This window comes from Mus caroli, chromosome 6 (assembly GCF_900094665.2).
Source record: "Mus caroli chromosome 6, CAROLI_EIJ_v1.1, whole genome shotgun sequence".
Classification (NCBI taxonomy): domain Eukaryota; kingdom Metazoa; phylum Chordata; class Mammalia; order Rodentia; family Muridae; genus Mus; species Mus caroli.
Window position 1 is genome coordinate 70,139,023 of NC_034575.1, and position 22,632 is coordinate 70,161,654.

General features: G+C 46.3%; 1 protein-coding gene across 1 annotated transcript in view; it reads left to right on the top strand.

The window, feature by feature from the left end:
• Positions 1 to 11,184, top strand: part of Suclg1 (succinate-CoA ligase alpha subunit) — a 27,983-nt gene extending 16,799 nt beyond the window's left edge. The window contains exons 5-8 of the mRNA XM_021164089.2: positions 3,687 to 3,770; positions 5,324 to 5,475; positions 9,485 to 9,673; positions 10,956 to 11,184. Coding sequence (XP_021019748.1) covers positions 3,687 to 3,770; positions 5,324 to 5,475; positions 9,485 to 9,673; positions 10,956 to 10,982 — 452 coding nt within the window. The 3' untranslated portion in view covers positions 10,983 to 11,184. The remainder of the gene's footprint in view (positions 1 to 3,686; positions 3,771 to 5,323; positions 5,476 to 9,484; positions 9,674 to 10,955) is intronic.
• The last annotated feature ends 11,448 nt before the right edge of the window (positions 11,185 to 22,632 follow it).

A 22,632-nucleotide genomic window follows, 5' to 3' on the forward strand; every position in this document is an offset into this window, starting at 1 on the left:
TTCCTTCCTTCCTTCCTCTCTCTCTCTCTCTCTCTCTCTCTCTCTCTCTCTCTCTCTCTCTCTTTCTTTCTTTCTTTCTTTCTTTTCTGTTTGCTTTTTGAGTTTATCTTCTGTTTTTCTTTAAAACTCATTACGAAGCCAGCTAAGAAGCTAATCCTGAGGTAGGTTTTCCATTAGCATGGCTTAAGGTGAGCCCACCTTCCTAGGTGTGGTTTGTTGGCCTGGAGATTTCCCTGGCCCCATTGCTGTTAGGTCTGCCTCCAGGCCAGACACACCCATTCTCTTTAGCTGGAGTGGTTTTCCCTCACTGCCCTTATTGCTGCTTTAACATCTGCTTTTCTACAGAGGCAATGAGAATCGTGTAGGACCGATCAGAGCTCAGAGCTCCCAAAGCACTTGTGCTATCTTTGGCCTCTAGCAGGCATGAAGCTACGAAGAGGACATCTCTGGCTTTTGGCCAATAAAGAAACAGCTTACTTTTCCTTGGGATCTTTTTACCCCAAACTTGACCATTTTACCTCATGTTCTTATCATACTTGTTCCTCTGAAGAAGTAATCCTAACCTCCATTATGGGATTAAGATGATCTGGTCTTGCAGCTGAATTTTGGGTGTCAGGTGCGGCAGTATTGAGGTACCCCTTCAGAGGGCCTATTTAAAAGACTCCAACTGTCAGATCTAGGGAGAAAAGGAAGTCCTTGACTGCAGTCTGAAAGGATTCTAAAATCTCCAAAGCAAAGCCCTTTAGCATCTCTTGTTGGGCTCATAAGAGCCTCTGTCAGTGGGACTCCTTGTTGGTCTCCAGTGTGATGAGTTTGCAGTCTGCTTTACAGAATCTTTGATAACTGTTGCAGTCCCCTAAAAGTCAGCATGATATCTGTCCTGTGTGGCTCTGCCCGTATTATAACTGTGGACACGGTGAGCTTCATCCGCATGTGTCTTGGCTTTTCCTCTGCCCCCAGGCACAAGTTGTTGCTTGGCCTGCCTTCTTTACTCCACTTGAGTGCTATATGGGCTGAGAGCAGGTGGGTCTCTGACTGCCTATGTAGGCAGGAACTTAATACCTTTGGGAACCAACTAGTTAAAGTAGTTAATCGTAATTTACTACGTTAGGAGCCTTGTGGTACTTTTACCCAATTAGAAAAGTAGCAGCTGGATGGCATCATATAAGGCAGTCAGACCTAACCATGTCACAGGCTGGCTGTGGTCCTTCCTCCACATCTGTCCCAAGGTTTCCCCAGGTCTCTGAGGGGACTGGAGATAACCTAGGTTTATCTTCCCATCCTGACTTACCTTGTGCTTAACCCTCTTCAGGGATGTTTCTTGTACTGAGTTTCATGTCCAAGGCACATCTCAGCTCTAGGACACCCTGACAACCACAGGACTGTTTGGTGTCCCCACAGCATCTCTTCCCTTTGGTCCCTTGGGACTTTCTTTGGGCTGGCTCTCCCAGTATTGTCCAGAGACTTCCAAACCTGGATTCTTTTTCTGATTTGAAGAATGCCAAAGGCCCAGGACCCAAAAGCCTTAAAAAAAAAAAAGAATTGTTAGGATATGTTTCCCAGAGGAGGGGTCTGAGGCACTCTTTCAGGTGAGCTAGATTCCTGGACTGAGCACCCAAATTATTAGAAATAAGTCTGGGGTCACAAAGAAAGAGACTGCCATTCTATCTGAAGGCAAATGCTATTCTTAGTCAAGAGGTTCCCTTGGGAAGAATGAGCCAGGAACATTTTTATCAGTACTATGTCTGTGTCTATCCGAGACTTATTTTGCTTCATGGATTTCACAAACTTTCTCAAAATGCTATGGGAAAACTGTACTGTTACTTGGTTGATTCCTTAAGGAAATAGCCAATCCACAATTTAAAGCTAGCTGTTCTAGGCTTGAAGTTGGATTCTCTGCAGCTAACTTTGACCCAACTAGATTGTTTCTCCATTATAATAGCTAGGGACAGTGTTCTTTACCTACCACCATAACTAAGAGCCGTCATCACAGTGGACGACACGGATACTTGTTCTTACCTGAAAATTCTTAGGGTTGCACTGTGTGTGCTATGTGAGGTATAACTTCTGGACATCCCACTGTTAGTAGGGTCAGTAGAAAGCAGAAACGGGGGACTGAGAGAAGCAGATCCCATCTCATTCCTTTGGGACAGTCCAGGAAGGACCTGTGTGGGAAAGCAGCACACAAGCTTTCTGTGTGGCTTGGATAGATAGGTGGTGGTTCTTGTCAGATGATGGAGGTGGGCCCTCCATTTTAAGCAGAATAAATGTGAAAAGGTAGGGAAGCGTGAAGGAGCATGAGGCCCTTAGGAGAAGGGAATGGTAGACACATCTAGGGAGTAGGCCAGGTCTGTGCTGGGCTAGGGAGGCAGTGCAGAGTTCCCCACGAGGTGAAGCTCTGTCAGGGAGCGGAGTGGAACTCACCTAAAAGAACAACTGGGTGATGTGTGGGAGGTCCAGGCATGCTTGCTTCCAGTTTTACTGTTTGATGTGGAGAATCTACAGTCTTTTGTGCTTGAGTATAAAGGGCAGGCAAAGAGGTACATAGGCAAAGAGGATGTATAGGTTGTATACATCCTGACCATGAGTATATAGTGACAGCTGAAACACACTGCATTTGGCCTAAGATTGAACACGGCTGTGCTGAAGCCGAGGTCATGGTTAGCTGATGCTCATGGTTTTTGTTTCAGTCAGACAAGAGTTCTCCTCACCCCATACTGTTAGGATGAGGTCTTACCCAAAGGAGGAGATTCAGTAACCCGTGCACATGCCAGGGCTTCAGAGTCATGCGCTGATGTGTGTTAATTGACATCTACATTTTGGGTTTTTTTTTTGTTTTTTTTTTTTTTTTTTGGTTTTTCAAGACAGGGTTTGTAGACTCACTTTGTAGACCAGGCTGGCCTCGAACTCAGAAATCTGCCTGCTTCTGCCTCCCGAGTGCTGAGATTAAAGGTGTGTGCCACCACACCCGGTGACATCTAAAATTTTCAATATTTTGTAACAACTAAAATGAATTATGCTTGTATAGAGTTGGGAATCCCCACTCTGCATCATGTCTCTGTTGTAAATACTGCCTGGATTGCTGCCTGGAACTAGTGGCCTTTGGGCAGGGTGGGGTGGGACAGGGTGGGACAGGGCAGGGCAGGCAAGCCCCATGAACTGCTCTTCTACCATAGACCCTGGTTGTGAAGTTAGGTGTTCTCAGCATAGGCTTGGTGCAGTAAGGAAGTTAAATGTGAGACTGGCTGAATTAGGGAGGGAGCTTACCTAAATAGTGTGAACATTCTTAGAAAAACAGTTGCAGGGAGGATAGTAGGTAGTATTGCTAAATACAATTAATTCTGATTTTTCATGGTTTAGTGATGGGGTACGTAAAGCCAGTCTGTTCCACTGCCTTAAACAGGATAATGCTTACCAAGGTCATATTAATATTATCCTCTCTGTAAAAATTCCCAGAAGAGGGGTTTTAAGGTTTTTTTGTTGTTGTTTCTTTGTTTTGGCATTGGTTTCAAAGTCATAAAACAGCCCTAACTAACGACATACTTCCTTTTGCGTCTTCATCTGAAGCTGCTCTTGATCTAAGTGGCAAACCATGCTGTGAATTGTATACAGTCTGTGTTAGTTTCATCACCAGTTGGCTGTATGCTATCCATGCAGACTGATGTTTTCACTCTCTTCCTTTTAAGGTATCGTGTCCAGGTCCGGTACTCTGACTTACGAAGCAGTTCACCAAACAACCCAAGTCGGATTGGGGCAGTCCTTGTGTATTGGTGAGTGCTTGGCCGGAGTCTTTTATTGGAGCATAGCATCCTCATGGAATGGTACAGTGACAGGGACACCAGATGGCTTTCAGTAGGAAGATGCTATGGTCTCACAGCTAATTTGCTGATGTGGGATTTTCTGTTTCTCAATATTTGATTCTGGGTTAAGAGAGTGCATTATACCACAGGTGACCAGAAGGGTGGGCACTGTGCCCAAAGCTTCTGATATTGCTTACTGTGAAGAAATGGCTCCTCAAATTTAGCATTGTGTTATCACGATATGTTCTGTGTTTCATAGTTATCCAAGTCTTTGCTTCATTGTCTCTCCCTGGGCCACCTGGGTGCTCCTCTGAGCTGAAGCTTTAGTGTGTACCTTATTGGGCAGAGTCAAGGTTGAGGACAGCTACATGCCCTACGGCTTCTCTATGTACCATACAAGACCGTGTGACACTTTAAAAAGCCAGAGCAGGTTTTACAGTTTGAAATTACCTGTCTTTTTGTTCTTTTTGCCAAAAACTAGACAAGATTCTTATTTTTTTTTAAAAATCTTCAGAATACATCTTAAAAGCCTTTTAAAAATATCTCTTTGTAATACAAATAAAATAGGCCCCTGGAATATTCAATAAGCGATTAAACTCAAATTGAAAACACGCGGTGAGCCTCTCTACTTTCAGGACACAGTGTTAGGCATGAGATCATTCGGTGTGATGTGGACTCAGAGCTGGCTTTGAAACAGACTTGCCAATTCCATCTTCTCAAGGCTCTGTTCTCCCCTTGTAATGGAGGATCGTGATGCTGCAGCAGGGTTGGGGACTCAGCAGTGGCCCGTCTGCCCCTGTGAAGCAGAGCCCAGGACTTGACCCCTGGCTGCCTCCTCCTCATTGCTATTGCCTGTTCTCAGCTGCATTTCTCAAAGATGTGTTGGAACAAAAACATGGGCAGGCAGAGAGTAGGGGACATTTGCCTCGTAGCTGTCCAAGTTCTCATTGTTAAATGTCATGTGCTCGGAGGAGAGGCCTGTGTGCAGGCGCTGCCATTTCCCAACTACAGAAGAGGGCTATGGAGCCTTCCGCCCTGCCGCTCACTGACAGTGTCTTCAAACTCAGCCATTCCTCTGTACCTCTCCTGTCAGGAACTTCTCTGTGGGAAGACATCTGTTCATTGTTTTAGCTCTTCCTATGGTGCACATAATGCAAAAAGCTGTCTCTGAGCAGAGTTTTCAGGTTTATTAAGTATTTGCTCAAAGCAATAGAATCAAGGACAAGTGGCAAGAGACCCTCACTGCCCCAAACACCCATTTCTTTCAGGCACAGTTGTCAGTGTGGAGTAGTTTTATGGGTTATGTGGACAGGACTGGGCTTGTGAACATGGGCAGCCCGTCACCTTTTACCTGCATCCAGTCTCATAAGTGAGAGTCGGCTTGAGTGGTGAGAGCCACGCGTCATCTGAAATACTAAAGAGCAGGGGGACAGGGGATAAAAATGGAGTAAAACATTTCTTAATGTAAGTTGTACGCTTTCTCCTTACATTTTTGACTCATTGACATCCTTTGACCTTCTCAGGCATTGGAGGTGACCCTTTTAATGGGACTGATTTTATTGATTGCCTTGAAGTCTTCCTGAATGATCCAGCCACAGAAGGCATCATACTGATTGGTGAAATTGGTGGTCACGCTGAAGAAAATGCTGCCGAGTTTCTGAAGGAGCATAACTCAGTAAGTATGTGTGGAAGACCTCAGCTGTCTGTTCCTGACAGACACTGGGCTTGCTTCAGAGGTTATCTTTATTTTTCACAGATTTCAGTTCTCAAGAAAACATGAAAGCTCACTTTAAACCCAGGCTTTTTATTCTCTAACACTCAGGATGTTCTAGATTCTGAGTTCATTTGTTCCCTGCTTCTCCACTTTGAACCCTCCCCTACAGGCGTCACCCATCATTGTGTAGTTGAAATGTTGGCTTGCTGAGAGGAGAGAGTTTAGGCCTGAAGCCCAGATTTCATTTGAGGCTTAGATCCGCTGTCCCTGGTGTTCTTCCTCTAGATTCCAAGGGAAATAAATGTCCTTGGCTTTTGCAAGGTTGACCCTCCAAAGAACCTTTCTTTTCTATCTTTCTCTGTTGTTTTTGTCTCCTGTTAACTTTAGTCTTTGCTTGTAGAAAGCCCTCAGCACCGAAGATCAAGTAGAAAAGCTTCCTATGTACACCTAGGGAAGTCTTCGCTGTTGCCTCTGCCTTCCAGTTAAATATGTGAAGGAGTAGTGTGCTGCTGTATTGCTGTCAGTTAGCTCAGGGAACTAAGCTGCTTTGCTGGATTTGGCAGGTAAGGGTGAGGGAGGAGGGGCCACATGCCGGGAGCAGGCTGCTGTCCAGCCCTGGTGAATGAGCCTGAGAGCTGAGGAGAGAAGTGTGCAGTGCCTGAGTTAAGTGTCCTTCTCTGCTGATGACGGTGACAAGTGGTCTTCAGGAGGCCAGGCCAGCGGAGGGTGGGACTGCAGAAGAAGCCAGGCAAGAGGAGACATGGCACTGGAGGGGCGGCTCAGAGCTTAAGAGCACTTGCTGCTCTTGCAGAAGACCTAGGTTCAGTTTCCCACACCCACATGGCAGCTTACAATCATCTGCAAGTCTAGTTCTAGGGGACCTTGTGCCCTCTTCTGGTCTCCACAGGTACCAGGCACACACTTAGTGAGCCTGTGTCCATGCAGGCTAAACATTCATACACAGTAAGATAAAAAATTAAAAGTCGGAATAACTTCCCATTGGCACTTATGGGAAAAAGCAAAACCAAAACCAGAGGAGTAAATAAATTAAATGCCAGAAGAGAAATAGGGACTCTGGCAGTGTGGAAGGAGCCAGTCATGGCACTGCAGGCCTGGTACGTAGTGCGTCCTCTTGTTGGTGCTTTCAGGAACTTTCAAGGACTGCTTTGAGTGTCCATGTCTTCTGGGTGATTGGAAGCTCCACAGAGTTGTAAGATGTGGCCCAGCTCTCCCTAACGTCAGCTCTCTCTCCTTTCCCTTCACTCCCTAAGCCCCCAGCGTTCTCGATTCTGCTGGGGACATTCCCCAGCATTGTCGTTTCTGCTGAGGACATTCCTTGGCCTTGCTGCTTTGGCACCGCTGGGTGTGTGAGGCAGGAACCTAGGGAGCAGCCTTGGTGAACTGAGCTGCAGTGTTGTGCTGTTTCTGGGAAGGTTCCCAAGGGCCTCCAGTTAGACCTCAGACTTCCTTTGACACCCTCTGGGGCTCCCATAGGCTCCCTCCCTGCTCCTACTCCTGGTCCCGGGCTGTTTCCTGCATCTCTGCCTAAGCTGTGGGGTTGTCTTGCATTCTCCCATCCATGGCAGACAACTCAGGGGTGTCTTTCACCGTTCTCACCCCGCTCTGTGTCTGCAGTCATGGATCCAGATCAGAGGCCTCAGCTCGAGTGCCCTGCGTCCCTCCACACTGAGCCTCATCTTGCTCACTTGGACTGTCTCGGTCATGCCCTACTCTACTCTCCAGCCACTGGTTTCTCCCAGGCCCAGATGCCTTTTGTCTCTGAGTAAAACCAATCAGGATTTTCCACTTTGGATGTAAAGTGTCCCTATAAGCTCATATGTAAAGGGTGTGGCCTCTGGCTGCTAGCACTGTGGGGATTCTGAAACTTTAGGAGAGGAGCCCGGTTGGAGGAAGCAGGTTACTAGAGGCAAGTTCTTGAAGCATTATCTTGCCCTGCTCCTTCTCCTCGCTCTCTCTGCTTACTGCTACACTGATGTCAGCAGGGTGCACTTTGCTTGTTCATACCACAGTGGAGGAGCATGTTAGTGTGTACTGAAGGACCCCTCTGAAACAATGAGTGAAGATTCATCTCTTCTTTTAAGTTGTCCATTCACATGTGTCACACTGTGGCAGGGTGGCTGAAGGCCCCACTTGGCACATGTGAGTTCTTGCAGACTCTTCTGCCACCTCCTCAGATCTGTGCCCCGTCTGATGTTCCAGGGTATGGATGTCAGGGTGCTGGTACTCTGCACAGCCTGTAGAAAGCACTGACGAGTATTGCTACATGAGGAGGGCGGGTTGTTAGTTTAGTGGCTGTCTTTTTTCTTTTTTACAAATGATTTAGTTTATTTTACATGCATTGGTGTTTTGCCTGCATTCACGTCTTTGTGAGGTTGTCAAATACCCTGGGACTGGAGTTGCAGACATTTGAGAGCTGCCATGTGTGTGCTGGAAATTGAGCCCTAGGTCCTCTGGAAGAGCAGTGAGTGCTCATAACCTCTGAGCCATCTCTCCAGCCTGCTGTCTTAAGTTCAGAAAAGTTTGTAAGCTTAAGTAAAAAGTGCTTTCTATCCAGAAAAAAAAAAAAAATCAGATACCGTATTACACTGTCAAATTGAATACTAAAGTGTATTAGGGCCCAACTCTGAATTCTTTGAATTATTTACAAGTTTAGTGGCAATATGTGTTTGTTTCATTTATTATTTCTGGTTGGGTTTTACAGAGCTGGTGTATTTATTTTAAGCAGCTTAAGACAAAGTGTCACATAAGAGTCAGCAGTGCCTGCCAAAGAGGGTGTTGGATCCACTGGAACTGGAGTCATGAGCAGTTGTGAGCTGGCAGTGGGTGCTGAGAATTGAACTCAGGTCCTTTGGAAGAGTAGTCAGTGCTCTTAGCTGTTGAGCCATCTCTCCATCTCTAAGGGCTTTTAGCATTTTTTAATGTCAGAATCTCATGCAGTGATAGTTATGTAAATAATTTTGTATACTAGAATGCACTTTTGTTGAATAAAGTCAACCTTGCTCATTTTTTTTAGAGTGTATAATTTTAAAGTAAAAAGAATGATTGACTGTCATGCATGTTGTTTCATATTTAAGAAAGTCCAGGTCTATGTTAGTGATGTGCATGGTCCATGGACTTACAGCCTTAGTAGGAAATTGAGTGCAAGTCTTGGGTCTTTCCCTGTGTCCCAACACCCGTCATCTTTTCCTTTGAGGACATTAAGAATGAGAATTATAACAACAACAACTCAGGATGTGATGTGAAGTAAGATAAGCTGATTGACCTTGAGTCTTTTTTTTTTTTTTTAAGTAGAAAATACAATCTTTTATTTAAAAAAAAAAAGTCTCCATGAAGCTCATTCTGAATAATTCTTTAACAGCATCAGTAGTTATTCATGAACTGGCTACATTATCAGATCCACTCTCTCCTTAAATTTCCCACAACTTTCCAAGGTGTGCAACACGGTCTCCATCTTATAGCTGTGAGAATGAGAGTCTCCAGAAGCTGAATGCTCTGCTCAAAACTCCAAGCTCCCGAGTGACAGATGCAGCACTTGGCCCCTGTGCTGCCTGACACCAAAGACTGCGCTCTAGTCTTGGGACTCACAGCTGAAGGAACAGCCGGCTACCTCCTGATCTTGAGTCTTAAGTTATTGTCATAAGTCACAAAACACAATTTTCAGGTGTATGTACTTTTTACTTATCAAAAGAAAGGCTCAGGTGGGTGTGTGTGGAACAGCTTATGAAGTGCCGATGGCGCTGCTACCCGGCTGGTGGAAGTGCTTGCTCAGTGACTTCTGTGTTGGTGTGGAGCTCTGAGTCTCCTGAAGGAGAGTACTTCAGTGTGTGGGTTGAGTGATGGGCTTTCCCATCCTAAGCCACTCACTGCTTGCCAACGTCACAGCTTTGAGGTCCAGTGTGACTGACTTAGTCTTCAAGCTTTCACAACCTCTCTCTCTCTCTCTCTCCAGGGTCCAAAGGCCAAGCCTGTAGTGTCCTTCATTGCTGGTATAACTGCTCCTCCTGGCAGAAGGATGGGCCATGCAGGGGCGATTATTGCTGGAGGAAAAGGTGGCGCTAAAGAGAAGATCTCTGCTCTTCAGAGTGCCGGGGTGGTTGTCAGCATGTCCCCCGCACAGCTGGGAACCACCATTTATAAGGTGAGCACACGGTAGCTGTGTCCTTCTCTCTCCATAGCTTACTGTTCTGAGGCCCTAATGTAAAACCTTCCTGATGTGAAGAGAGACATTTGCCCTTTGTCACTGACAAGGTGTGCAAAGCATTTCAGAGGTAACGGCATCCTGAGTTGCAGCCTGGGCTGTGGAAGGAGTTGTAGCCTTGTGGTTCGTGTTTGGGGTTCCAGGGGAACCCTTGGGATAGAGCCATCCCGACTCCAAAGGCATCTGTTTCCAGAGAGGGGCTGCAGTTCAGCAAAGAAGCAACAGTAAAGAGGTGTGGGGGTGGGTGCCTGAGGAGGGCAGGGCAGAGCCATGGGTGGCTGTGTGGTCCTATTCCGTGCCCACAGTTAGAGGAGCTGCATTCCACTGTTTGGCTTTTCCTTTCTGATAGAACACTGTGGTTCACGCTCAGTTGATAGTCTGTAGTCTGCAGTGCTCTCAGATGTCTTCTTGAGTATCATGTCTCTCCTGCTCTCTTTACGAGAGTTTTAACCTTGACAAAACAAAACAAACGGTAGATAAGACAGCAGCTCATGATGACATTTGTCTCTTAACAACAAAACCCTGTCTCTTAAGCTGAAAATAGGCACAATTTATTTCCCTAGATAGAAACAGTTTCCAGAGAATTCAAAATTTCTGCTTTGTTGTGAACTTTGCCCTCATCTTAGGGTTCTAAGCCAGACTCCTTGTTTGATCAAGTCTTTGCACATGTGCTTGACTATCATATTCCTGAGACGTTGGAAGAAGGGGGTGATTAGTAAAGTATGAGGAAGTGTGTTTAGTTGGTGGCTGTTGCTGCAGTCTGACTGCTAACCTGTTCCTTCTGTCTAGGGCATTTGTTTGTTTCAAGCATTTCTAAGCTTTCAACATTTTGTTCAAATACTAAATGAATCAGTGTTGCGTTTTAGTCTCTGAGAAAGTCCTCATTGCCTTATTAAAGGGCCTTTTGCATATGGGTAGACATTATATAGGTTTGGATGAACAGTGGTGCCCATCAGCCACAAACAGTAGTTCTGCAGTGAAGACGGAAGGATTGTTAAAGCAGCCCTGTTTGCTTCGGGGTCTAAAGGAAAAAGTCAAGCTCTGTCTGTAGCTTAGCCTGATACCAGCAAAGGCTGATTTGAAAGCAGCTGGTTTTCCAGCAAGGTCCCTGTTCCCACACATTTTACCTCTGCAGAGCTGAGGTCCTAATGGTGACCTAGAATTTGAAAATCACTTTTCCATGAATGTCATTTGCATTTTTTCTTCTTTCCTGTTTGTGAAGGAGTTTGAAAAGAGGAAGATGCTTTGAAGGACACAACAAGAAATTCTTTAAAGCTGTGGAAGAAATCTCCTAGACGTGAGGGCCAGTCCAGACTGTCAGCCCACGCAGCTGACACTGGTTGGTCTCTCAGTATGTGGGAAATCCAGGCAAGTTTTAGAATGTCCTAAATTGAGCTATTTTCACTTACTGTGTAACAGAGACAGATAATAAATCTATCATTTGATTTGAACATGGTTGTGAAGACTTGTTATTGGTCCAGTGGCTACGGTGGTGGTGGTGGTTGTAGTGGTGGTGGCGGTGGAGTGGGGTTGTGGGGGGATGGAAGGCCGTGTGTGCTTGTGCAGGCTAATGGCTCTGTGGAAGGCATGCCAGACTTTTAGCTGAATGAGAGTGTGACAACTCTTTATTTCAAAGACCTTAGTGGACCTTTGAGTCATAGTTAAGTCATATGTAAGCCTTCACTGTCTGGCTCACCAGAAGTAGGAGATAAATGTATTTAGTCTTTAGCATGTAGGAAAGCAACGCTGACCTCCTTCAGAACCTCTCCCCTCACCATTGCCACCATTGTCACAGATCGGAAGCTGCTGCTCTTGGGAAATGGAAAGTACTTACTAAAGTGCTTCATCGTGGCTGGTCATAGGGCCACCTCCTCCCCATTCATCTTAGCTTGAAATTTGGACATTCAGTGCAAGAAGCAAGAAAACCATTGGCTGTGCAGCCTCATGTTTAAAAGGAGCTTATTGACTGGAAATTCCAGTGGGAATCTGTCGCTAAATGTGACACGCCCAACCCTAACTTACATTCTGGAGTAGGGAAGACAGCATACTTTCAAGTTGTGTAACCACCCTGAAAATAAGCAAAAGCTTTAAAAAGTCGGGAGAAGCCTGTGAGGGAATGCTGGTGGAGTCTTCCTGGACAGCACACCTCAGGTGTGGAAAGGGAAGCCGAGCCCCTGGGGGTAGAGCTGGTTGTACAAGGGTGAGAAGGAATGCTGAGTTTGCTGTGTCTAGGAGACAAGGGAACAATGATCTGAGGTCTCGTGACTGCCTGGGCTGCTGCTGAGGGCACGGAGAGCCTAGGGAGACTGTGGGAGTCTGCCCAGACCTCGTGGATGGGCTGTGAACAGCTTGGGAGTTCAGGACCATTCCTTTATGCACGCATTTCATCACCTTGAACAGGGACAGCAACTCATCCCACAGGACACTGGCTATCAGAGATGACACAGTCTAGGCCGAAACAGGTTTGCTCTGTAGCCCAGGCAGGGCCTGAAACTTACCATATAGCCTAGGCTGGTATTGAACTAGTGGCAGACCTCCTGCCTCAATGCTATGAGTTCTGGGATTACAAGCAGTAGCTAGGACACACAATCTTAACGGTATGTTTTTAATGGGCTGAGGTTTTTAAATAAAGAGCAAGAATCTTTTTCTTTTTCTCTTCTTTTTTTGTTTTGTACTGCATTTCATCCTGAGTACTGTCTTCTGCCTCCCGTTTATGTAAGACAGTACTAGTCTTGTTTTCTCACAAACCTTATCATTTAAGAGCCTACACATTTAGCTCACATCACCCTTAAATTGATGATTGTAAATAGCATGAGATAGCAGCCAAGATTGACCTTAAAAAAATTGTTTGATTATTTAATGTATGAGTATGCTGACGCTGACATCCCAGAAGAAGGCATTAGCGCCCATTACAGATGGTTGTGAGCCACCATGTGGTTGCTGGGAATTGAACTCAAGTCCTCTGGAAGAGCAGTCAGTGCTCTTAACCATTGAGCCATCTCTCCATCCCCCTGGACTGATTTTGGTTCCTCATGGTTTCCATGCCTGGCCTGGTGTTACAGTTCTGCTCTTACTATTGGCACATCCGGCTATATATCTCATCTCCCAGGGGCTGTCTCTATCCCTAAATAGAACACAGTCCCTTCTTGAATTTTGTACAACTCACCTTTTTTTTTCATTGTTAAAGATATATTTTTATGTGTATGTGTGTTGTTTGTGTGTGGGTTTGTGCATGAGAGTGCAGATGCCCCCAGAGGGCAGAAAAGGGCATCGGATCACCTGGAGCTGGAGTTATAGGCAGTCGGGAGGGAGCTGCCTACGGCTCCTACAACTCATTTTTTTAACACTATTTTTTTTATTATTATTATTAATCCTTTGGGAATTTCACACCATGCACCCTAGTCCCACTGATATCCCAGTCCTTCCATATCTGCCCTCCACTCTTCTAATGTCTGCTCCCCCCCCCCCCCAAAAAAAAAAAAAAAATATGGAGGGTTTTTTTCTTTTTGCTGTAAAATATAATTACCAAAACCATAGCAGGGATCCTTCTGCAGCGAGAAACATTACATCGGAGCCTTTTACTCTCCCCCCCCCCCCCCCCCCCAATAAAATAAAATAACAAACCATCTTGCTGATCTCTGGGCAGCAACCTGCTCCTCTATCTATCAAGGCCTTCTGGCACCCGTCACAGCAGTCAGTTCTCCAGTTCTGCTGTGTGTAACCTGCACCTGTGCTTTTCCTGCCTCTCCATCACATAATCGTTCATTGTCATGGCACTGGAAACTATTGCCTTTTGCCCAAATAACTTTACCTGCAAATGTTCGTGGTAGTGAGTTGTTGGTCTTGGTCAAGGCCTCTGGCTTCCGCTACACCATCAATACTGGCCCCTCACCAAGACTCCTCTGGGATATCCTGCTGTTGCCCTAAGTCATAGAGATCCTGTGGTTTTCTTCTGTAGGCCTGGCCCCTCCAGCTCATAGATGGAGTCAGTGTTAGGGGTGGATCTGAGCCTGGGCAGTAGCTGAGCTATTCAGCCAGCCAGCTCTCCCATGCCCATGCCATGGGGGCCAGCTCTCCCTCGACCATGCTGCCTGGACCAGCTCTCCTGTACTGCCCAGGCAAGCGATGGGCCCAGCTCAAGCTCAGCATGGCCCTTTTGACATCAACATGGCTTCAGGTGGCAGCTCAGGTCACAGACATCTACATGACCTTTGATGATAGCATGGGCTATGGACATCAATACAGACCCCCCACTGAAGTAGAGACAGCTATGGACATCAATACAGACCCCTACTGCAGTAGGGACATGACCCCAGACATGGTCCTCAGCATCAGCATGGGCCAGGACAGCAGGGGCCTCTCACATCACTGCCATTGCATCTCCAGTTCTGCCTCTCTTCACAGTGCACAAAACCATTCTGTTTCTCTTCCTCTCCTGTCTCCCCACCACATACTTGCTCATGGTTGTGGTACCTGCCTGCCCACATCTGAAGGCAGTGGGCAGGCCTCTGCCACAACTCATTCTTGACACTGCTGTGCAGTAGATTTGCCAAGAGAAACAACAGATGTGCTCAGGGTGACAGCTCGGGTCACACCACAGTCACAGAGAAGTTCTGGCCAGGGAACTTTGCCCTCCAGGTTTACCACAGTGCATCTCTCATAGCAGACTGGCATTCAGGCCTCTCCTCCTCAGCCCAAACTCCCAGTGTGAGTAGCTCGCTGCAGTCTCACTACTCCAGCTGCTGCCAGCTCGGAAAATCCCACCCCCCTCCCTTTTTATTTTTTCTGAACAGTCTGCCGCAGTACTTACTGTATCTTAGTCCCAGCTCCTCAGGGGATCCTGGTCGTGAAGATGAAACACATCAATAGCCTTTGGAAATGTCTTAAGTAGTCACTGTCCCAGGAGTCTCATGCATTCTGGTGTTACTCATAGGTGGGACTCTTGTCCTGCTTCCCTGACCTCTCCCTCTAGAGTCACATCTTCACATAAGCTCCCCAGCACTGACTGCTGTGTCCCAGACTTTGGTCCAGTTCTCATCTCACCTGCCTGTGTTAACTAGAGACCCCACAGGTAAGGGGTGTCATCTCACAAAGTGCTCCCAGTTCACAAGCCAGCCACAAATCCTGGCATCGCCATACTGCCCACACTTGGCATGGTTTTAGGTTGGAGAGTTCTGTAACTCCCTTCAGACTAATTTGCTGGGGTGACCCAACTCGGAAACCACAGTACGTAGGAGCATAGTTTTGTTATAAAACAGCTTAGGATCAGCCAACTAGTAGAGAGGACTACCTCAAGGACACAAGGGTAGATAGGACAAAGAGCCTCAGTCCCCGTGGAGATGGAGTGTGCCACACTCCTGCTGCTTCAGCATTAGTCCTGAGATGCCAGAGAGAACTTGACTTTTCTCTCAGGAAACGAGAAGGCTGGGGAACAAATAGACTTCCTGCCAGGCTAGCCCCTTGGGAATTGGAGGAGAGAGTTTGAGATGATTCTCAGCTATGTATTCTGGGCTACATGAGACTGTTTCAGTGCTCTGAGAGGTTTGGGAGGGATGGAAATGAGTACATGTGGAGTAAAAGTTTAACCAGCAATGCCCATCTTGAACTTCTGGTCTCCTGCTTTGGGTCTGGTGATTCTGGGCTCCCAGGTTACAGTGCTTGGCTACAAGTCTTCTCTGAGGAATTTTTATTTAACACTGAGCTCTTGAAGAGGATGAGCTGTACCTGGGAACCAGAGAGTTTAATGTGTCCCTATACCCTTCCCTGTCATTTCATCCTGGCCACTTAGAAAGACGAGAACGGTTCCCTGTGGATGGTCCCTTGGAGGGCCTTTGACTTTATGGTTGTGTTTGTTTACTTGGAATCCTGTGTTCTCACTTGGTTGTGAATCTCCTATTAGAACTCTCTCTCCTGCGTAGGCCATTAATTAGGACTTTATCTCTCACATATTTGAATGTTGGTTGTCCTTTGACCTTTGCTTTGGGAGCCCCTCCTTTTAGTTTGTAAGCATCCTGAGTTGTCATGGTAGGTGGACAGTGGTGTCTTAATACCAATGGTGTCTTAATACTTAAATAAGACCCTCAAGTCAGCCACCGTGAGAAGCTTTTACCACCTTCAGATCTTAATTGACAACGGATACAAGCTGTTTGTGAAGCTGGTGAGGCCAGTGCTATGTGTGAGATTACAGGAAGGATTGGTGGCCTACACGGAGGAACACAATCACTGCCCAGGCCAAACCCTGACATGGAGGGAGGGGGATGCATCCCCTGACTAACCCACCCTCCTCTCATGTCCTGATGGCTGAACCGGACAGAAAGCAGAGAATGTACAGGCCCATTTGATGCCATGCATAGGACCGTCTCTCAGGGACACAGAATCACAGCAAAGATAGAGAATGGGTCCAGATGACCAACGAGAAACTTAGAATTTCACTCTCTGAGTCATATTTGTCTAGGGTAGCAGCTGGTCACTTTGGGGGGGAAATTATGTCTTACACATCAGCAGAGACAGGCTACAGGCTATGTTTGGAGCAATACCTAGTGGCTCCCGGGAAGTCCGTGGTAGACATTTGCTTTTTAGAGGAGTAGGGGGTTGACAGAGGGGCGGGACAGGATGTTGGGCCAATTCAATGGCTTCAGAGTTCATCCTTTATTGATTCTCTGAGTTCTGGTGGTGACCGGAGTTCCAGGCCACTTCCAGGCTGGTTTCTCCAGAAAGGGACCTCTTTTTTTCTTGGACTCAGAGGCAGAGTGGGACTGTTCCCTGAAGCTCACACCTGGGTAACACTGGCCATGGAAACAAGTCTCCTGTTGTCGTTCTGAGATGTTTTTGTCCCTGTTGGTAGAAGAGCGATCTGAAGATTGTCCTAGCCTCACGTCTCAGCTAAGATCCAAGGAGCTGAAGTCTAAACTCATAGTTGGGTTGGCAGAAAGACTGAAGTTTGACCTGAGCTCACTTCTCCCATGCCTCACTTGGCATAGGGGACAAGGAAGTCACATGAGCATGTCACGAAGAAGGGGAGCAAATGTGAAGGGAGGGGCTTAAATAGCCAGCATTCTTGGCAATGTCATGGGCCACAGACAAGTTATTCAAATATGTGAAGCATACAGAGAACCCACCCTCTTGAAATTTCCCATATTCTACAAGTTGGGTAAGTTGGTCCTGAGAGCAGAGCGCAGCCAGAGCGAGCTCACTGGTCATGAGATAGAGTCCAGCTTGGGGCAGCATGGGAACACATGACTCAGAAAACAGCTCTTCTCTCTAATGAGGCGAGCACAGATGACTTACATGGTCAATTCAGCACTGGGGGTCATGGCAGATTTAGGAAAGACCCCCACACTCATTCTCACCTTACAAGGAACCCTGCTAAGGAGACCACAGCTCGGCTGGGAAAGCGTTTGCTGTGCAAACGTGAGGACCTGAGTCTGATAGCCAGAATCCAAGCCAAAAAGCTGGGTGGGCATGGTGTGTACACTGGGGAAGGGGGAACATGTGGGTCCCCAGGGCTCCCTAGCCAGCCAGCTTAGCCTGATGGATGAGTTCCTGGCCAAGTTAGAGAGCTGTCTGAAGAAAACAAGGGGAACAGCTCTTGAAAAGCAACATCCAAGGTTGACTTGTGGTTTTATACACATGCGCACCTGCACATACACACACACCACATGCACATACACACCACACGTACACATACACATACACATGCACACATGCAGAAAGGGGGGGATTTCATCAAAGCTCTATAGTTTTGGCATCTCTGACATTAGCTCTGTTCGATTTGGATGGAGATTTGAAATTGCTAGTGAACCAAAGCCTGGTTAGGCTGCTGCTATAACCTAATGAAACTTTGGGCAGTTTGAAGGGTTGTGACTTTTATATTTCAAATCAACGAGTCTAAGCTTTCATAACTTTTTAGCTCATTAGCATTCTGATGTGGGAAGGGAGGTCCGCACTGGAATTCATGTTTCAATATTTGAGAATATTACTTTTGTCATGGGGAGTTGAGGGTCTCTCTGCCATGTAGGTGGGTTGGTGCTGTGTGAAATTCTAGGCAGGTAGTGAAGGTGAACCGGTGGTTTGGCTGACCGTGTCCCCCCCCATCACAAGTTACTTGCTTGAGATGAAGCCCTGAGATAAACCACACATGCGCCCTCCTCCCCTTGAGTACACCCCTGCTGAAAAACTCATCTTCTCACAGGCCTAAGTCACATCTACTTTTCAATTGTACTCTGCATGTCACCTGCCTGCCCCAAAGCTTTTAGGGAGAGTGCTCTGCATTTGACCTCCTGTGCTCGAAATATCTGTAGCTCTGGAGTTTGCCTGGCCTTACCATTTATCTTTCCTATAACTGCCTTGTGCTCCACAAGCAGACTGTTCATTACTGAAGGGCACAGCATGCATTTTATGTCTGTGTGGCTCCTAGAGTCACGCCGTACACTCCCATCAAGTTTGATAAATATTAAAGGAATATGGCCCTTTTTAGACTCCACTTGGCAGACTCAAAGGAATTGTTTTATGTACAAAGTTCAAAAATAAGAAGCCAAACCCCAGAAAAATCATTTCCTTTTGCATTCTTCATTTTGATGATGTCTCTAAGGTATGGGTTCCTCTATTCTTTATGTCCCTAATACAGTCCAAATTACCTTATATTTCTGTTTTATCTTATAGGGAGGAGGTGACACATAAGGGTATAGGGTCTCTGGTCACCTCCAGTCATAAACCAAAAACTGTTGGAGTAGTCACAAAAACAGGTCACACTAGAACATTTTATTAAAGACTTAAAAAAAAAAAACACCTCACACTAGGAAATTATATCCCATAAAGTTAATTCACAGTGGAAGGAATCACCAGAGGTTCTGGAAACCTTGACTGTAACTCAGGCAACGGGGACAAGGCTGGTTAGGGCTGTCCTGGGTAAAGCCACAATGCATCATTCTGATGCAGACACTTCTTGGAGGTCACCAAGCAGACCCTGCTGCTGTCCCCCCTCCCCAAAACGTTCAGACCCTAGGGAAGGAGAAAAGGGGAAAGCAGACATGAGTACTCCAAGTTCAGCCTAATTTATATATACCTGTGACCTCTTCAGCTCACTCCCGTGGAGGGACAACCAAGGTTAATCTGCTGAACATCTATCCTCAGATCATGTTAGCCTACTCTCTTCTTCTTCTTCACAGAAGATAGTGATTTTTTGTGAGGATGCATCTCCCTCTCAAAGAGTGTTTTCTTTGGAAAGAAATGAAGGGCTGGGGAGATTGCCTTACTCCCTTAAGAGCACTTACTGATCTTGCAGAAGACCCGTGTTTGATTTCCAGTGCTCATGTTGGGCTGCTTCTAATCACTGCTGGTTTCAATGCCAGCAGATCTGATGCCCTCTTTTGGCCAATGCAGGCACCTACACACACACAGGGCATGCACACACACATGCACATAGAAGTCTTAAAAAGAAATGGGGGCTGACCCTACATTTGTTTTCTTCTCTCAGAGTTATTAGTTACTCCAGGTACTTCGTGGCAGCTGTCACTCACACTTAGCTCCTAGGACCCCAGCCTTTATTACCATAGCCAAACCCACCCTCAGTTTCCTATGTTTGTAAAGACCCACTGCACACTGGGAGAAACCCTCTTGCAGAGGCCATGCTCCCTTCTCCCCTCCCTCACAGTCTCTCTCTCTCCATTTGCAGGAATAGGCTACTTGCTAACTGTAGACCCTATTACATAGAGAAACAGATACAATGTGTGGCTATGGTGTCTAGCATATGGTATGTGCATATCTTTGGAGATTATATACATATAGACACATATACATTCTTAAATGATGCATCAGCAGGAGGATATTTAAGATAATGCTCACAGACTCAACCATTTCCTTTACACAGCTGTCTTGGGAATTCTCTGAAATACTTGTGTTTTATAGATCATACTCTCTGGGAGGTTGTTATGGTGACCAGATCATTAGCCTTGACTATTAGAGGGGCCTTAAAGCCTCCTCCTACTTAAACACAGCAAGGCAAGTAAATAAGAGATAGTCATTTCATGAAACCAATATTGTATCTGCCTAATAGGCAACTATATACTTGGTCTATGCACCTTTTAGATCATTCCATAGCTTACCAAGGGCACTGGAAATTTAATGAAATTTTTAGCAATTTGAGAATTAGTCTAGAAAATAAGTCCATACATTTGCTAAGTGATCACCTTATCATGATTACCCACATTACAGTGTTCTGTGCCTTGTGGTCTGCATGGGGGTGTGTAGAAGAGACAGAGGAATCTTAATTAGACAGCTCTGTGAAAAGTTCTAAAACTCAAGTCAGAGGAAATAAAAAGATTGGGACAGAAGTAGCTATGTTAGCTTATTGCCACGGCGCTCCGGTTGAGTCAGTTTGTCAGGCAGGGAGGCCTAAAAGCTGCTCATGAGGCAAAAAGAGTTTCATGGAAGCTCTCCTCCTGGAGTCTGGCGTTCTCCCAATTCTCCATTCCCGCGTTAGTCTAGTGTATGGATCCACGTGCTCTCTTTCAGTATTTTCCTATTATAAGTGCTTTTTAAAATTGAATTCTGATATGGCTAAAGCCTTCCGCCAGTGTTCCAACAGTCCTTGAGCAAGATCATGGGCTTGGAATTCAGTAAGATTGTAAAAGCTAAGTCACTCCCTTACACAGGAATTTACCATCACTAAGGAAGAAGGAAGTTTCAGACCAAAGGAGAAACCAGAATAGATACTTAGAACTATAGCAGAGTTACACCCATACACATGTATTTACAATGGCCTAAGGGGAAGGTGGACTATACAAGAGACTAAAAAAGGAACTATGGCAAGGGCGCGAAGCCCTTGACCCTGGCTTCTAAGATTAGTGAATCTTAGGTGGAGCCCTTGTTGATCCCAGCTGTTATCAATGAATTCTATCCCAGGTGGTTCCTGTTAGACCTTTTGTGTTTGCATTCCTCTGTTTTATGTAAGATTCCGGTTACCTCAATTGTACCTTTCGAATATGTCACCCAACTTCCTTATTGTCCTCTGCATAAAAAGTCTGATGCTTGATTCAAAAATTACACTCAGATTCCACACAATCTCTCCTGTGTGTGTCTGTTTGTCATTCATCCACGCTTTGCCCACCCGCATCGAGAGACCCGTTCCATGCAGACACAGGGACCCAGAGGGTCTGCGGCAGCTTATTGTCTTTGTTAGGGTTTCATTGCTATGAAGAGACACCATAACCAAAACAACTCTATAAGGACAACATTTAATTGGGGCTGGCTTACAGGTTCAGAGGTTCAGTCCATTATCATCCAGGTGGGAGCATGGCAGCTTCCAGGCAGGCATGGTGCAGGAGGAGCTGAGAGTTCTGCACCTTCATCTGAAGGCCACTAGGAGAAGACTGGTTCCCAGGTGGTTAGGATGAGGGTCTCATTGTCCAACCCCACAGTGCCACACTTTCTCCAGCAAGGCCACACCTACTCCATCACAGCCACACCTCCTAATAGTGCCACTCCCTGGGCCAAGCTTATTCAAACCACCACACTTAACAAGAAGCCGACCGAGCTTAAGCTGTAAGGTCTCCTATTTGCTCCTTCAAGGCTCTCAGGCACTCCCAGTAACTTAATATCTTCTATCCTGTGCTCTTTTCTCTACAACATCATAAGCTTCCGGTCTCATGAAGCTTGGCCCTGCTGTGGGAGGGTACCATCAAAATCTTTCTTTTATTTCCAAGAGTCCTGTTTTGATCGATGTGTTTCAAGCTTCGGGTCTAGAAACCCTTACCTGTGTATTTCCCACACTCCCCCCTCCCCTTTCACTCCACATCACTCATATAGCTCACTCATCTTCCTTTGGGCTTTGGTAGAACACCAGCCTTTTCCTACCGCTAAAACACATGGCATGTCCGCCCTCTGTTCACCGTGGGCCATGGAGTCTGAGGAACTCCTTAGCTAGTTTTTAATTATTACTCTTTAATCTTTTTTTACAGTCCAGTCATTATCCCCCTCCCACTCTGCCCTCCGACTGTTCCTCATCCCATTCCTCCCCACCCCAAAACCTGTCTCCAAGAGGATGTCCTCAAACCCACCCCATCCCACGCCACCAGACCTCCCCACTCCCTGGGTCCTCAAGTCTCTCAAGGGTTAGGTGCATCTTCTCTCACTGAGGCCAGACCAGGCAGTCCTCTGCTATATATGTGTCAGGGGCTTCATATCAGCTGGTGTGTGCTGCCTGGTTGGTGGCTCAGTGTCTGAGAGATCTCAGGGGTCCAGGTTGAGACTGCTGGTCTAACTATGGGGTCACCCTCCTCCTCAGCTTCTTCCAGGTTTCCCCTAATTCAACCACAGGGGCCCCCCAGCTTCTGTCCTTTGGTTGGGTATAAGTATCTGCATCTTACTCTTTCAGATGCTTGTTGGGGTTCTCAGAGGGCAGCCATGCTATGCCCCTATCCGTAAGCACACCATAGCATCAGTAATAGTGTCAGACCTTGGAGCCTTCCCTTGAGCTGGATCCCAATTGGGGCCAGTCACTGAACCTCCCTTCCCTCCGTCTCTTCTCCATTTTTGTCCCTGCAGTTCTTTTAGACAAGTGGTTTTTTTGTTTGTTTTTTTTTTTTTTTTTAATGTGTATGGGTGTTTTGCTTACATGTAGATACATACAACACATGTGTGCAGTGCCTGGAGAGGTCAGAAGAGGGCATCAGATTCCATGGACCTGAAGTTACAGATGGTTGTGAGCCATCATGTGGGTACTTGGAAAAAAAATCTAGCCATGTTATCTGAAAGAACAGCCTGTGCTCTTAACTGCCGAGTCTTTCACTTAACCTCCACCCCCCTTTAAGCTATTCTTTTGGTTTATCTTCTCATTCAAAGTCCTTCCATGACCTTATCAAATCTCTTTTAGCATAGTTATCAGCTCATTCCTATGCTAG